Source organism: Sceloporus occidentalis, unplaced genomic scaffold (genome assembly GCF_023333645.1).
Source record: "Sceloporus occidentalis isolate IW3139 unplaced genomic scaffold, rSceOcc1.0.p SCAF_3, whole genome shotgun sequence".
In the NCBI taxonomy this organism is placed as follows: domain Eukaryota; kingdom Metazoa; phylum Chordata; class Lepidosauria; order Squamata; family Phrynosomatidae; genus Sceloporus; species Sceloporus occidentalis.
This window is the reverse complement of record NW_028316983.1, coordinates 226,095,419-226,111,053: the sequence shown is the minus strand read 5'-3', so window position 1 is coordinate 226,111,053 and position 15,635 is coordinate 226,095,419. Positions and strand designations below refer to the sequence as shown.

The 15,635-nt window shown below is 39.7% G+C and overlaps 1 protein-coding gene across 1 annotated transcript in view; it reads left to right on the top strand.

Annotated features, from left to right (window-relative positions):
• The window catches only part of LOC149317578 (nudC domain-containing protein 1-like), a 69,931-nt gene that overhangs the window by 13,469 nt on the left and 40,827 nt on the right, over positions 1-15,635 (top strand). The window contains exons 4-6 of the mRNA XM_089517844.1: positions 3,756-3,939; positions 7,283-7,468; positions 12,689-12,890. Of these exons, the coding sequence (XP_089373970.1) occupies positions 3,756-3,939; positions 7,283-7,468; positions 12,689-12,890 (572 nt within the window). The remainder of the gene's footprint in view (positions 1-3,755; positions 3,940-7,282; positions 7,469-12,688; positions 12,891-15,635) is intronic.

The following is a 15,635-nucleotide window of genomic DNA, read 5'->3' as shown; positions in this document are numbered from 1 at the left end:
AACCTCTGATTGGGCAAATTTCATTTCAACAGGGAGCCAGAGGCAATTTTATTTTATTTTTAAAATTCTGAACCTTAAAGAAAGGTGAACAGTCTCCCTCACTTTGTACTGAACCTCAGAGAGCTCAGGAACTGGAGCAGTGTCTTTCAGGGAAATGGAGTGAGTCTTTATCCTTCCTTACACATGCCAAAGTTGGAATTGGGAACTAGGTTGGGGGGCTTATTCACTCCCAGAGTCCTCATAGGCCCTTGGAGTCCCTCTACACAGCAGTGTGATATCATAGGCCCAGAACAGACGGACCAAATGAAACAACTTCTGGCCGCTTTGGGGGCATGGCATTTACATGACACATCCCCCCCCCCCCCCCCCAAAATGACCTGAAGTTGCTTCAATGCCGCACTCCGGTCCTTTTTGACTGGAGCAAAAAGGAGCCAGGATAATTCAGCTCCCGGCAACCTGGCTTGAGTCCTGGGGCAGCTGCCCTGTTTGGGAGCATGCTTTGCCGTTGCCACAATCCCGGGCCACCTGTAGCTGGAGCAGCCTCAGGCTGCTCATTCCCGCCCGTCTGCTCCTGCCCACAGTCAAGACTTTGCAGGGCTGCTAACATTTGCACTGGATACTGAGTTTCTCCAAATGTTCTGTGGTCTCCTATTTAGCTGTTGGTGTTGTGTGTGCATAGTGAGGTTAACTGCACATCTGCTTAGTAAATACAGATATATGCAGATGACTCAAATTAGAATTTTTACTCAGTGGACCTGAATGCTGTTGATAGTCTCAGTTAGGGAAGACGTATTGAATCAACAATTGAATGGTGAGTCAACACTTATTAATCCCACTGATTCACTGGATCTGCTCCAATAGGGATTAACAATAGAGTGGAGACCATAAACATAGCAAATAGAAAGTCTTTTACTCAAAATGATATGTTTACATATGAGGCTACCTTCTTCTAAGTTAAATAGATATCTCAGTATTGCCCACTCTGGCTAAGAGCACTTCTTCAGTGTTATGAGTAGAACCTTTGCATGTAATACTGCTGTTCCTCTACTGACTAGTGGCCTCTCCTGTTACATGTAATGGTACTAAGGGGCTCGACAGACCTCCCCTTTCCTAGCTGGATCGGGACCATGGCAACCTCATATCGTGGCCCTGATCCGATCTTTCAGGGGCGCAAAAAGCGGCTCCTTTTTGCACCTTTGGAAGTGTGCCATAGCCACTGTGGCATGGCTGTCTGGTGCCCCTTCAGCGCTGTATCATCTGGACGCAGCGCCAGAGGCACACTATGATGCCGTGTGGAGCATCGTGCAGCATCAGGGTTCCCGGGGGGGGGGGGGCAGAGTCAGGCATGCATTGTGAGGACACTACGCCCCGACTCTGCCCCCATGTTGGCCTTTCAGGCCAGTTTGAAAAGGGCCTAGGTCAATTATTTTGTGACAAAGCTGTACTTGACAAGAAATGAAGCAAATTAAAAGACATTAAATGTAAAGGATTATGAACCTTAGAAATAAATTCTAAGGTGTCTGTTATGGTTGATCTTCTTTGAAGTGTGCCTTTCAGTGTGTTCTGTAATTTAGTTGTTTCTTGAAATGTGAAATTTGATTTTGTTCACACATCATAAATTTGCAACTGAACTCACTGGGAGAATTAGATATTAATATATACAGCAGAAGTAATTTGTGAATATCATATTAACATACATTGAATTTTGATGGCACTGATCATAATAGTATCCCAGAAGTAGTTTTATTGAGCATTGACAAATCCTCTTTGCTTGTCTTATTTCCCAACAGCCTAAATTCTCTGAGCAATTTCACCAGAAATGATTACCTCAACCATTTCTTGGAGAGAATAATACAAGACAGAAATTTTAACTATTGTTCTTCCTTGCTTCACAGCGAGAAACCTAGTAGTACTTGTAACATGCAATGCTATATAATGCTTTGCAGAGTTCAGTGAGCTTTGTGTTTATTATTTACTTTACAGTGTTGTATAAGTCAATATTTCCTCTCTCTTGAAAATGGGAATTCAGAGAAATTATACAGTGTTGTGCCTAAGCCCGCCTTGTGGGTGAGCTGAAATTTGAGGAGGAAACACTATGTCAATGTTACTACATTTATATGTTGGAAGCTTGTATAATACTGAGCAGTTGAACTTCTTCCACTGAATAAGTTGAGCTGCTGGTAATATATTCATTAAAGATTCACAATATGCCTTGGGGCTGGATTAGTACAGTGGACAAGAGACTTGTAGTCAGCCCAACCAAGCAAAGCAGAGCTGGGGAAACTCCTCCCATCTATGTTTTGGCCTCCCAACACCCTGCAGCTTCAATTAGCATGGCCAGTTGTAAGTTATTATGGAATTTGTACTCTAAAATGTCTGATGGGCCAATCCCATCCCTTCTGTAGAGCATTTTAGGATAGTGTGAGCATTGGCTCTGGTAGGCTGGTTATATTTCTGGATGTTGAGTGATCTTGGTGAATTTTTCTTTGAGAAGATTGTTCAGATGGAGTTTGCTTTTGACTGGAATAGCATTTTCCTTCCGTCAAAAAAGGTTTCTTTGAATGATGTGTGTGGGCTAGGTTACTAAGCATCCTTTTTAGCAAAGCATGGGATACTTGATTCTCCATGGAGCTCAAGCATTAAAGGGCTTTTATGGGTGGCTGAATGACTAGAAAAAGACTTGAGACAAGTCCAATTGGAAAGGGGATTAGAGGCTATCTGACAGTGGTAAAGGAAACCAAAACCATGCTCTTTGCTGCTTACATTGTATCCATTTAATATCATTCAGTACAATTGCTTTGTGTGGCTAAGAAGTTATGTTCTACATAGAGTTCATTCTGGAGAGGCGCCTTCAGAAACTCTCTGTGATGAATTTCCAAAACATTTTAAAAGAAAACACTTGGATCCATTCTGACCTGGAGTCCACATTAAGGGTAGATTCTAAGGATGTAATTGAAATATGAGCTTGATGGTTGAGTTTCAGTGTCTTCAATTTGATGTGGACATACTGCTTGGTGTGATGCCAACCACTTGTTCACTAAAGCTATATGTCAGATTGGAAACTCTAGCAACAAAACATTTGTTCCATGGGGAATTATTGTGGCAAATTACTGTTAGTGAACAATTGCAGCCAATTCTACCTATGTTGACATTAAAGCTGGTGATACCTCAGGTTTCATTTGCAAATCCATAACCTGATTATGGAAAGGAAAATGTGGATCTATCTGTCAGTGTTACATCTTTTCTGTTGCAAGTCATATATTGCCTAGTAATTCATTATATATTTGGACTAACTGAAATTAATCTATGTGTGAAATTCATAAGAACAAATTGATCACATTTTTTGTTTAAAATGTAGGTGTAAAGTCTATGTAAAAATGGAGCAGAGATAATAATTTAGGATGAAAAAAATGGCCAAGCATGGTAAAATTTAAGCAAGTTTTAAATGCCTCAAATAATCATCCTCATGGCCTGCCTGGGTATCTTAAAATAGTTACTACGGTATGTACCTCATCAGTATGACCCCTAAAAGTAGTTAATCACCTGAAACCTAGGTTGAAGTTGGGCAGTATGAGCAGGCACAAGGTTGCTATCAAAGCATTCTTGACAACAAACAAACTAGAAATCTGGGATGTCATCTTTTTCTCTCTGTAGTAGTATAATCTTCTTTTAACCCTGAGTTTCTTGTTTGATTGGAAGCATGTGTTGTGCATTCAGAAACTTCAGTAGCTTACAAGAACCTTTCTCTCCTCTAGATACTATTCAGTGGAGAATTTGAGACTCCCTTCATTATAGTTCACAGCATCTCCTTCCTGCAGTCAGATGCACATTCAGTGAGTGTGTTACTTCTCCGTGTTGAAAAAGATGAATTGGATGTACAAGGCAGTGGTTTCCACGTTTCCTTGGAATGGGTTACAGTTGTGAAAATGGCTAAGGAGGGTGAGTATTTCACTTGATTTCTTGTGTAAGGAAAAACACCTCATAAAATCATACATATTTATAAAGTTGCTATTCCACTGATTCTGGTTAGGTACTGGAACAATGGGATGCGGTGGCTTAGTGGTTAAGATGCCAGTTCTGACAATTGTAAGGTTGGCCGTTTGAGGCCCAAGTACCACATGATGGGGTGAGCTCCCGTCACTAGTCCTAGCTTCTACCAACCTAGCAGTTTAAAAGCATGCAAATGCAAATAGATAAATAGGTACCACTTTGGTGGGAAGGTAGCAGTGTTTTGTGCAGTCATACTGGCCACATTACCAGTGGAGTTGTTTTCAGACAACACTGGCTCTTTGGCTTAGTAATGGAGATGAGCCCCTGCCCCCTGTAGTCAGTTACGACTAGACATTCATGTCAAGGGAAAACATATGCCTTTACCTTTTTACTGGAGCAGAAAAGCCAGGTATGCTGCCCAGTGAGTTTCCATGGCTGAGTTAGAATTCAGACCCTGGTCTCCAGAATCACAGTTCAGTGCTCAAACCACTACACCATGCAATCTGTGCATTTTTAATTCAGAATTCCAGAGGCAAAAACAGGACCGTAGTGTCCATAGTACAGATATTTTGATAATTCCCATCACTGTTACTACCATCTTTCTTTGAATTGTACTTAAAAAACAAAACAAAACAGAGTGCATAGCTCCTGTGCATCTCACATAGAAGATAACCAAGATCAAAGTAGTGTTGATCTGACTCCCCCATTCTTATGCCTTCAGGCACCAGTTCTTGCTGCCTAGAACCGAGTTTCTCTGTTGCTGGGGAATTGTCTTGTAAAATAGCTGACCTGCTGATACAAGGAACCTTGGAATAAAAATTAATGCTGTCTTTATATTTCTGTCTGGCAGCTATTGTTGGCATCTGATGTTACACATTTTCTTAGCTCTTTCAGACACAATAATGTTTACTCTCTCAAGAATGCACTGAAAATTATTTTAATTACAAACAATAAATGTAAAAAGGAAAAATCCAGCAAACATCTAGCAGACTGAGGTATTACTATTTTTCTTTAGGGGCAACAAGGTTATTCTGGCTTACTGAAAGAGCTGTGTATCGATTTCTTTAGGAAGAAAACAATTTGTGCAGCTAGCCTTTATCAATCAGGCCTCTTTGTTCTCACTCACAAAGTTTCATTTTCACTACAACATCTCTATGAGGTCATCCAACTTTACAGACTGCATTCAGCATTAATGAGAAAATGTAGGAGTATGAGACTCCTCATGCATTTGGTGTGCACACAGCCCTGGCCTGGAAACTATTGGATGGAACACTGGGGTCAAGAAGTACTTGACCATTTTATAACTACAGCCATTTACGTTGCATCAAATGCTACACTGTAGGATCCTTCAACCTGTCAAGGTGCCTTCCTGAGTGGTTTAAGAGGTTACATTGTGATTACAGAACTGCCTCTCATTGTAAAAATGAATGTAGATGTCACAAAGTTGTCTGCAAATAGTTTAAGGCCACACTAACTGGACATGTCTGGTTATCATCATAAATTAGAATATTTAAGGAAGCTTTTCTTTTAATTTTTGATTGACAACAGAGAGTTACTTCTCAGATTAGTTCTGCTGATCTTTTGCAGTAGTCCAAGGAATCCACTTTGGAAACAAGACAAATCTCATATTTCACTAGAGCAGAGACACCAAAATTTAATTTGCCATTTAATAGAAGTTTAATATTCTAGTTTTAGCATGGATGCCAAAAGGATGGGTGGGGAGGTGTTCCATGTATGCTACATAGTACTAGTCACCACCAAATAAGAGTAGCTAGTACCCCAGAGTAACAAGATGAGAATTCAAAATGACCTTAACCAACTGGAAAGCTGTACCAAAACTAACAATTAATTTCAACAGGGAGAAATGTAGGATACTACACTTGGACAGTAAAAATGAAATACACAGATATAGGATTGGTGACTCGTGGCTTGATGGCAGTACATGCAAAAGGGATCTCTAAGTGTAAAGTTGAAGGCTTTCATGGCCGGCATCCATAGTTTTTTGTGGGTTTTTCGGGCTATGTGGCCATGTTCTAGCAGTTTCTTTCTAGAAAGAAACTCTGCTAGAACATGGCTACATAGCCCGAAAAACCCACAAAAAACTATGGATCTCTAAGTCTTAGTGAATCACAGGCTGAACATGAGTCAGTAATATAATCCAGCAGCTAAGAAAGCCAATGCAATTCCAGGCTGCATCAATAGGAGTACTGTGTCTAGATCAAGGGAATAGTGCCACTCTATGCAGCTTTGATCAAACCTCACCTGGAATACTGCATCCAGTTCTGGACAACATAATTCAGAAAGGATGTTAACAAGTTGGAGCATGTCCAGACAAGGGCGACCAAAGTGGTGAAAGGTCTGAAAACCATATCCTATGGGGAGTGGCATAGGGAGTTAGATATGTTTAGCGTGGAGAAACAAAGTTTAAGGGATGTCCTGTTTAAATATTTGAAGGAATGTAATATTTAGGATGGAGCAAGCTTGTTTTTTTTCATTCCAAAGAATAGGACACAGAGCAGTGGATTCAAACTACAGGAAAAGAGATTGCATCTAAACATTAGGATGAACCACTGACCATAAGAGTTGTTTGATGGTGGGATATACTGTCAAATAGTGGGATATACAGAGAGTGGTGGAGTCTCTTCCTCTGGAGGGTTTTAAACAGGCTAGATGGCCATCTGTCAGGAGTGCTTTCATTGTGTATTCCTGTATGGCAGGACTGGATGCCGTTGTGGTCTCTGCCAACTCTGTGATTGTAAAATATAACAGAAAGAATGAATGTTCAATAGGTTGACTCCCATTTATTGAGTGAAACAGCAGCCCATTTCAAGCTTTAAAAATAACATCAGTGCTACTAGGTGGGAACAGCACAATTACTCTGGAGACCATTTGCATAGAAACAGCCCTCCCTGTAACCCTGCAGGTGAGGGTCATAAGAGTTCCAACACTACCTATGTGCAAAGATGGCTTGAGCAGAATAGACTAGGGTGGGCAGGATTTTCAGTTTGTTCTTTTTTAACCTATCCTGGTGGATGCTGGTACCACGAAAAATTGTAAGTTTTTTTAAAAAAAATTGTAAGAAATCTTTTACATTTCTTAATGCAAAGAATATTGTGTTATACAGGGAAATTTAAGACATTTCTTTCAGTATCTGTGCACTGACTTTGACTATGATCAAGACATTCTAAGTTAAGCATGGTGGGAAAACAAATCAATTTCTTCAATGAATATTTGCCCTTTTAAAAACAGGATAATCAACACATTCAAATTGGGTTTGTTTGTTTTTAATCAGGTGATCAAGGCTATGAAATCTGCAAACAGAGAGTACTTCAGGGAAAGTCAGTTCCTCATTATGCGGCTCTAGAACCGAGTGGTGATGGACTAATGGTTATCTCTTACAAGCCTTACACACTTGCACAGGACAGTGAGAGCAAGTATGATGAAAGTGACAAGGAGAAAGCAGAAGAAAATAAGAAAGGTAACTTTGCATTTGACCATAGCTGTTTTCTTCCATTGCCATCTCTTTTGTCCTGAAGCTGCCATGTAGAAAACGTGTTTACAATCAGATGACATTGAAAAGGTTAAAAGTTTTTGTGTCTCCCTATCTTAGGCCATCAAAACCACCTTCCAAAAAGTATTCTGGCTTCAGAGTTGTGGCCCTAATTTGATGTACTTATTTTAAGTTTAAGTAAAGGTTACTGATGTACTGAACTCCACAGTCTAATCTCTCAAATACTGATTGATTGGATTTATATTCTCTCTTTTGCTCAAACATGGGATTCAAGGTGACTCACAGTAACATTAATTAGAAAGATACAATTTATTACACAAAACAAACAATTAAAATTAAATTAAAAACAGAATTGAAAATACACATTACAAGGAAAAGTAAGCATTCAGCTGGTAACAGGTCTTGTCCTCAGCTATCACCTATTGTCAAAAGCCTATTTGAATTAAAAAAAAAGTATTCTATATGATGATGGAAAGACTTCAGGGCTATGATGGGAAAGAGTTTTCCAGCCGAACCTTCCTTGGTTCAGTATTCTAGACATGATAGGCTCTGTCAGTACAAGGCTCTACAGTGGGCCCTTGGTATCTGCTAAAATTTGGTTCCAGGACCCCTTGTGAATACCAAAATCCAATTAAATATGATGTCTCATTAAATATGATGGCATAATAAAATGGTGTCTCTTATTTAAAATGACAAAATCAAGGTTTGTTTTTTGGAATTTATATTTTTTAAAAATGTTTTCAAGCTCTGGATAGTTGAATCTGTGGATAAAAAAAAAATCTATGGATGGGAAGAACCGCCTCTATATGCCACAATCTATAACAAGTAAATCCAAAAAACTGTAGGGAGACACTACACAATGTTCAATTAGTAATTCAAGATCTTCCTGTTAATGGTGAGGACACATTTTAAAAACAAATAAATAAATGTACTTAAATTGACTTTAATGTGTTACTATTAACATTGAATTAAAAGTGACTGTGATATTGATTGATCCATAATGCATTTATTTCCCTTCCCCATTAATGGAATACATTTAGCTTATAGTTGTTGTGTGCCTTCTGGAAGTCATTTCCAAAATACGGTGACCCTAAGGTGAATTTACCACCGGGTTTTCTTGGTAAGATTTGTCCAGAGGGGATTTGCCTTTGCCTCTGAGGCTGAGAGAATGTGACTTACTCAAGGTCACCCAGGGGGTTTCCATTGCTGAGCAGGGGTTCAAACCCTTTTCTCCAGAGATGTATGTAGTTCAGTGCTTAAACCGCTACATCACAGTGGTTTATAGATTGTAGTGCATTTTTTCAGCAAACTCTAATGTCGTTAAAATATATATATATAAACATTTGTAGGGCTCTGGAGGCCTGCAAATAGGACTTGGAAAGTCCATGCTACCCACAAATTGCACTTTGCCCACACCCAATTAAATTATTTATTTGTTACAATTTTTATTAGGGAATCTGAACAAAGTCATACATTAGTATTAAAATTTAGGGCATTGTGCATTCATTGCAGTTATTCACTTTTAGGAGAAGGCTTTTAAAGTTACCTATGCAGCAACCAACTTCAGAAATGAACAAAATACTTTTTACTTGAATGAAAGCTGAGCAGCTTGATCGCCATTACCTCAGGATATAGCAGACTCTTACCCCAGGATATGGCAGATTAACAAGGCCATGCCTGAAGATATAAACTGATAACATGCAGGGGGGTTAGAAAAAATTACTGTTCCCTTTCTCCACATGCACAGCATTTCATACAATTGATTAGAAGAAACAGTGTTGGCTTCTAAAGCCACAGGGAGTAGTTGGGATGATAGTTTGACAGCACAACAGGATAATCCTGCACAGATTTGTTTTATGTAAATTGTCTCCTCTAAATTTTGGCTTTTTTGCTTGTCCACAAATGGTAGAGAGTAGAGGTATGTATGTGTCTTACAGAGCTTTAAAGCTACTTCACAATCTTAACAGAAGTCAGCATTTGGGGCTGAAACTCAACTTGGTGCATGTAAGAACAGTTGGCCGTCCGTATCCACCAATTCCTTATCCATGAATTCAACCATCCACAGCTTGAATTAAAGCAAACCTTGATTTTTCTATTTTCCATAAGGGACACCATTTCGCTAAACCATTGTATTTAATGGAATTTGAGCATCCACAAATTTTGGTGTCCATGGGGGTCCTGCAATCAAACCACAGCAGATGCCAAAGACCCACTTTAGTAACATGCATTTTAACCTCAATTGCTTCTAAGAGGGTAAATCTCCATCCAGCTGACTGAGCTATGGGTTTTAGTCCATGGCAAGGCCTATGAATTATGATTGTGATTTTGTGCCAGGCTGTAACTGGGAAGGGCCATAGTTTAACAGTATAGCAGCATGCCTTATTCATGTGAAAAGTCCCTGATTCACTCCTTCGAATCTCCAGACAAGGCTGCAAAAGACTTTTGCCTGCATCCCGGAGAGCTGCTGCCAGACATACCGGAAGTTGCTGACTTCCATGTTATATCATTTTGACATACTAGCCAAATCTGCTAATGAAAGGCCTTCTCCATAGCTGTTCCCAGGTTTAGAACTTCCCTGCAAAGGATGCTAGGCTGGCTTGTTGTCTTTCTGTAGGCAAGCTTTTGGCAATTGACAGCGTACTTCAAGAATTGCTTCCAATGGGTTGGTGTACTTATTTACCGATGTGTCTTTGTTGTTGTTGTGTGCCTTCAAGCCATTTCTGACTTATGGTGACCCTAAGGCAAACTTATGATGGGATATTCTTGGCAACTTTCATCAGAGGGGGGTTGACATTGCCATCTTTTGAAGCTGAGAGAGTGTGACTTGCCCAAGATCACTCAGTGGCTATTGCATGGCGGAGTCAGGATTCAAACCCTGGTCTCCAGCGCTCAAACCACTACACCATGCTATGTCTTCAAACTGCTTTTAATTCAGTTGTTTTTCTGGTATTTTCTGGAAGCACAGGATGTGGTCTGCATGGTGTGAATAAATGCTTGTCCCATGTATCAGAGCCAATCTCTGTTGTATGAGTGACCTCTCATACTAGCAGGAAATTTCAGTAGTTTTTCTGTTTCTCAGGCACAATTCTTCTAAAGTTGGAATTGGCAGCATACAGATAATTGCAGTCAAAAGTGACAACTGTTCCCCATTCTGTAGCATCTGGTATGACTTGGTCATGCCCTTAGTTTGTGATGTGCATTCCAGTAGTCCTAATGATGTTTATGGATGATAATGTACTATAGGCATGGGGAAGATAGTGATTTCAGGAGAGGGGGGGGGGGGGAGAAAAGGAAGGAACACTGCCATTCTTGGATGTCCTAGTCATCTGCAAACCTAACCAACGTTTGGGTCACACAGTATAGAGAAAACCTACACATACAGACAGATACCTGCACACGAACTCCAACCATCACCCAGGACAAAAAAGAAGCACAATCAAAACACTGGTAACGCATCTGTGAAACCCACCCACCCCCTTTCTTGGAAGATGAATTAAATCACCTTGAACGGGCTGTAGAGGCGAATGGTTATTCCAGCTCAGACATCAGAAGGGCTGCCAGACCCAGAAAAAACCAGAGGAGCGAAGATAAGCAACCACCCAAAGGGAAGGTATTTTTACCATACATCAAAGGAGTCACAGACAGAATAGGGAAAGTGATGAGGAAACACAAACTCCAAATGGTTTACAAACTGACCAAGAAAATACAGCAAATGCTACGCTCAGCAAAGGACAGGAGAGATCCTCTCACAGCCGCAGGAGTTTACTGCATACCATGCAGCTACAGACATGTCTACATAGGGACCACCAAATGCAGTGTTCAAACATGAGTCAAGGAACATGAGACACACTACAGACTAGGTCAGCCAGAAAAGTCAGCAGTAGCAGAACACATTATAAACCATATTGGGCACAAAATGTTGTTTGAAAACACTGAAATTCTGGCCCGTGCCAACAACTATCAGGTCAGAATGCACAGAGACCCTTAAAGTAAACAAAGTTTGGCTACCAGTCCAGCAAAATAGCAAAATCAGCACTCACCAAATGCAAATGAGAAACCACCCAGGGTCAGGGGCTTTCCCAGTGATCACCAATTATCAGACACTAATCCTCTTTTGCATATCCTCCCACCCTGAGGCCCTGCCATCAACAACAGAACAATACACAGATTAATATGGGAATCACTCCTCCTTACCCAGGATAACACAGTAAATACAGAATATATATATATATATCCACTCTCTTCCAAGTCAGCCACAGATGCTGGTGAAACATCAGGTATAAACTCTTCTAGAACATAGCCACATAGCCCCCCCCCCAAAAAAAAACCCACAAAAAACTTCGGGATTATTGTTGATCATAGATTGAGCATGGGCCAGCAGTGTGATGCTGCATCAAAGAAGGCTAATGGTACTTTAGCCAGCATTAGCAGAAGCATGGGTTTCAAGTCAAGGGAAGTAATAGTTGACTATATTCTGTGCTGCTTAGGCCTCATCTGGAATATTGTGCTCAGTTCTAGGTGCCTCATTTTAGATATGAGTTTAGAAAAGAGCAATAAGGATGATAAGAGGTATGGAGGGTTTTTGTAAAGGAAAATGAATAGGAGAACCATCTGCAGTGGTTAAATGCCTGTACTGCAGCCACTCACTCAAAACCATAAGGTTGTGAGTTCAAGACCAGCAAAAGGGCTCAAGCTCGACTCAGGCTTGCATCCTTCCGAGGTCACTAAAATGAGTACCCAGACTGTTGGGGGCAAATTAGCTTACAGTTGTAAACCCCTTAGACACTGCTTAGGTAGTATGAAGCTTGTTTGTTTATTTGTTTGTCTGGTGTGAGGAACATGTACTGTTTTTTCTCAGCATGCTAGGGACTGATACCATATTTGTTCCCATTGGCTACAATTGGTTTTTTCATGGAAACTCACAAAGGACCACATTTCATGGACTGGCACCCCATCCATAGACCATTTTAAGTAATACTGATCTACATCACCTTGACATTATTGGAGAAAAGACAGAATATAAATGTAACACACTCCAATAACTACTATTTTCTAGTTGCTTTTTTCTTCAATGTGAAAACAGCTGGTTTTATTAACATACTTCCACAGATAACTCTTGCAAGTATACTTAATTCATATTTCATCTGGAACCTATTTCATATTTACTTCTTATGTTTCCTTGTGTAGAGCCTCTGTACTATTGGCAACAGACTGAAGATGATTTGACTGTCACTTTTCACCTATGTGAAAACTTCACCAAAGATGATATCCAAGTGCATTTTTCTCCCAATCGTCTTAGCGTGTCGCTGAAAGATCACCCTGTATTAGAAGGCTCCCTTTTTTCACTGATTGACCATGAAAGCTCCACATGGCTCATAAAAGAAAATAGGTAATGAGTGCTGTTTAATTAATTAATTAATTAATTAAATGGATTAATTTACAAATAATTCATTTATAATTCATTATTATCCATAATAATTAATAAAAAGTTAATTAATTAATTTAAATTATATGCCATCTTTATCTCAGCACAGGATTGAAAGCAGCTCATAACCATTTAAAACAAGGTACAATGTGGGGAAAAACTATTACTGCAAAAGTTAAAAGAATTAAACCACAGTTCTGTTTAAAATGCACAAGTTAAAAGCAGCTTAAAAACATAGTAAATAGAAATACGTCCCCTATCTGTATCAGGTGCAACAAATTAAAAGCCAAATGCTTGCCAGTGGAAAGACAGCAGGGAGGCAACCAGTCAGACTTCCTGTGGAAGGGAGTTCCACAATATAGAAGCAGCCACTAAAAGGATTATATTCTGTTCTAACCAAACATACCTGTGATTGTGACGGAACTGAGAGAAAACCCTCCCTGGTACTACATAATTGATCTAGTTATTAAAGTTAAGCCTACATGGCCAGTAAAGCAAAGGTAGAATTGAATTCTAGACACACCAGTCAGCTGATAATTTCTGAACATCCGATCCTTTGCACTGAACAAGATTTTAACAGTTTGAAATTATGCCTTTTTGTACCAGAGCTACAGAAGCCAACAGCACTGTCTCCTTCCATGGCCACTTTTAAGACAACTACAATATCACTGCATATGCCTAGAATAAATCCTGAATTCTTTGTCCTCTCCTATGTGAACACCTTCCTAGCAAGCAAAGCTGCCTTTGAAAATCAGGAAAGTTTCAAAAGCACTGTGTTGCAAAATAATGGGAAAATGGGTTGGATCTAATGCTAGTTGGAGAAGCTTTGTGCAAGTAAGTCATCTGCTTCTTACGATATTCTCTAGATGGCCTTAAGAAGCCTCTCCTGGGTGCTAGGAAACCTGTACAGTGGTATGGGATCAGATTAGTGCCTGTTTTTTTTTTTTTTTTTTGGGGGGGGGGGTTGCTTAAATTGACCATGATTCTTTTTTCCACAAGCGGAGGCTGATTTTGATGGATTTTCCCTATCCTCTAGTAGCATCCCATACTTCATTATGTGTAATTGTCACAGGTCTCCCATCTTGTGAAATAAGATTTACAGGGGCTTCCAGCAGAAAGAGGAGATGAAGATTTCCTTCCTGTCCTGCTAGCACAGGATCTGACCTTAAAAATCTTCCTCAAAAGAACAAAAACTGGTATCTTGGTTTAAGGCAGCTCCCTGAATTTTCATAAATGGTTTTAATTAATATAGTAGTTGTCCTTCATCCTTATAAAATACTTGTACATTTTCACTTGCTCTTCATAGCTAATGTACTCCTGCATCTGACTATAATGAGCAACTTCTTCCCAACTTTTGACCTGCTGAACCAGGAGGTGTTCATTCTGGCTGTTGTACAGTTCTTCCCTCTCCAGCTCCAGCTTTAGAAGGGAGCTTGGTTTACTTGGTTTGTTGCTAAAATTCTTCTGGTGCCCTGGCCATAATGGCCAAGATGTACAGCGTGGCTATAGGACGCATATAACTCCCTTGCTGAAAGAGCTTCACTGGCTGGTCTGTTTCCAGGCACAGTTCAAAGTGTTGTTGTGACAGTAAAGAGGAAATTAGTCTTTTGGTAGTCTTCATGAATGACCCATGGCTAACCATCTTTTAATGCTGAAAGACACTTTTTTTTTCTTAAAGAAAAGCACAATTTTTCCACTACTAAGCAAGCAGGAGTATACTTCTTTTGATTTTTCTTTTCCTGGAAAGCTGGCTCTTTTTCTCCCCAGAGTGATTTTTGGAAAGAGAGGTGGTCACACAAAGCCTAACTTAAAGCTGATTGTTTTGTTGCCTTAGAAAGAGGATGGAATTTGACCAGAGTTCCTATAAAGGCTAAAGCTCTTCCAGGGTATTTGTTCTTGGTTTGGAATTATTCATAAAATATGTCCCTACAGTAGGAATATAATTATCTTTTTTACTTTTATGCTGGTTGGTACAGCAGTCCCATTAGTGTATAAAATAAACAGTCACAATTATAAAAATTCAAACCGTAGCCATCTAGGAACTCTATTAGCTTTTGTCCTTCTGGCTAAGATTAAGCATAGGCTATTTCCAAAATATTTAACATTGCAGCCAGCTGTTAACTTGAAACTCGATTTGTCTCTCAGTTCAGCAATTCCAGCAATTTGCATCCCTCAGGCCAATCAGGCATACATTTTTAGTAGCTTAAGGACAGAGGAAGCTGCCTAATACTGCATCAACTTATTGGTCTTTCTAGCCTGTCTGACTGTCAGCCATTCTGCAGAGTTTCAGTAGGATTCTTTCCTATTCCTGCCAGAGATCCATGCTATTCAAGAGATCCTGGACACAGATAAAAAAAAAAATCAGAGGAAGAAGCATAGGAATGTAGGAAGCTGCCTTTTAAATCAGACTATTGGCCTATCTTATCCAACACTTGCTCACCAGGGCTCAGAAGGGATTCTTTCCAAGCCCTAAGTAGAAATGCCTGATAATATAGGTTGAGACTCCATTATCTAAAATGCTTGGGACCAGAAGTGGTTTTGATTTTGTATTTGGGGTGTGGGTGGGGTTTGGAATATTTGCATATACATAAGGACATATTTTGGAGATGGAGCCCATATCTAAACATGAAATTAATTTATGTTTCACATGTACCTTATACACATAGCCTGAAAGAAATGTTATACACAATATTTATAATAATAATTATC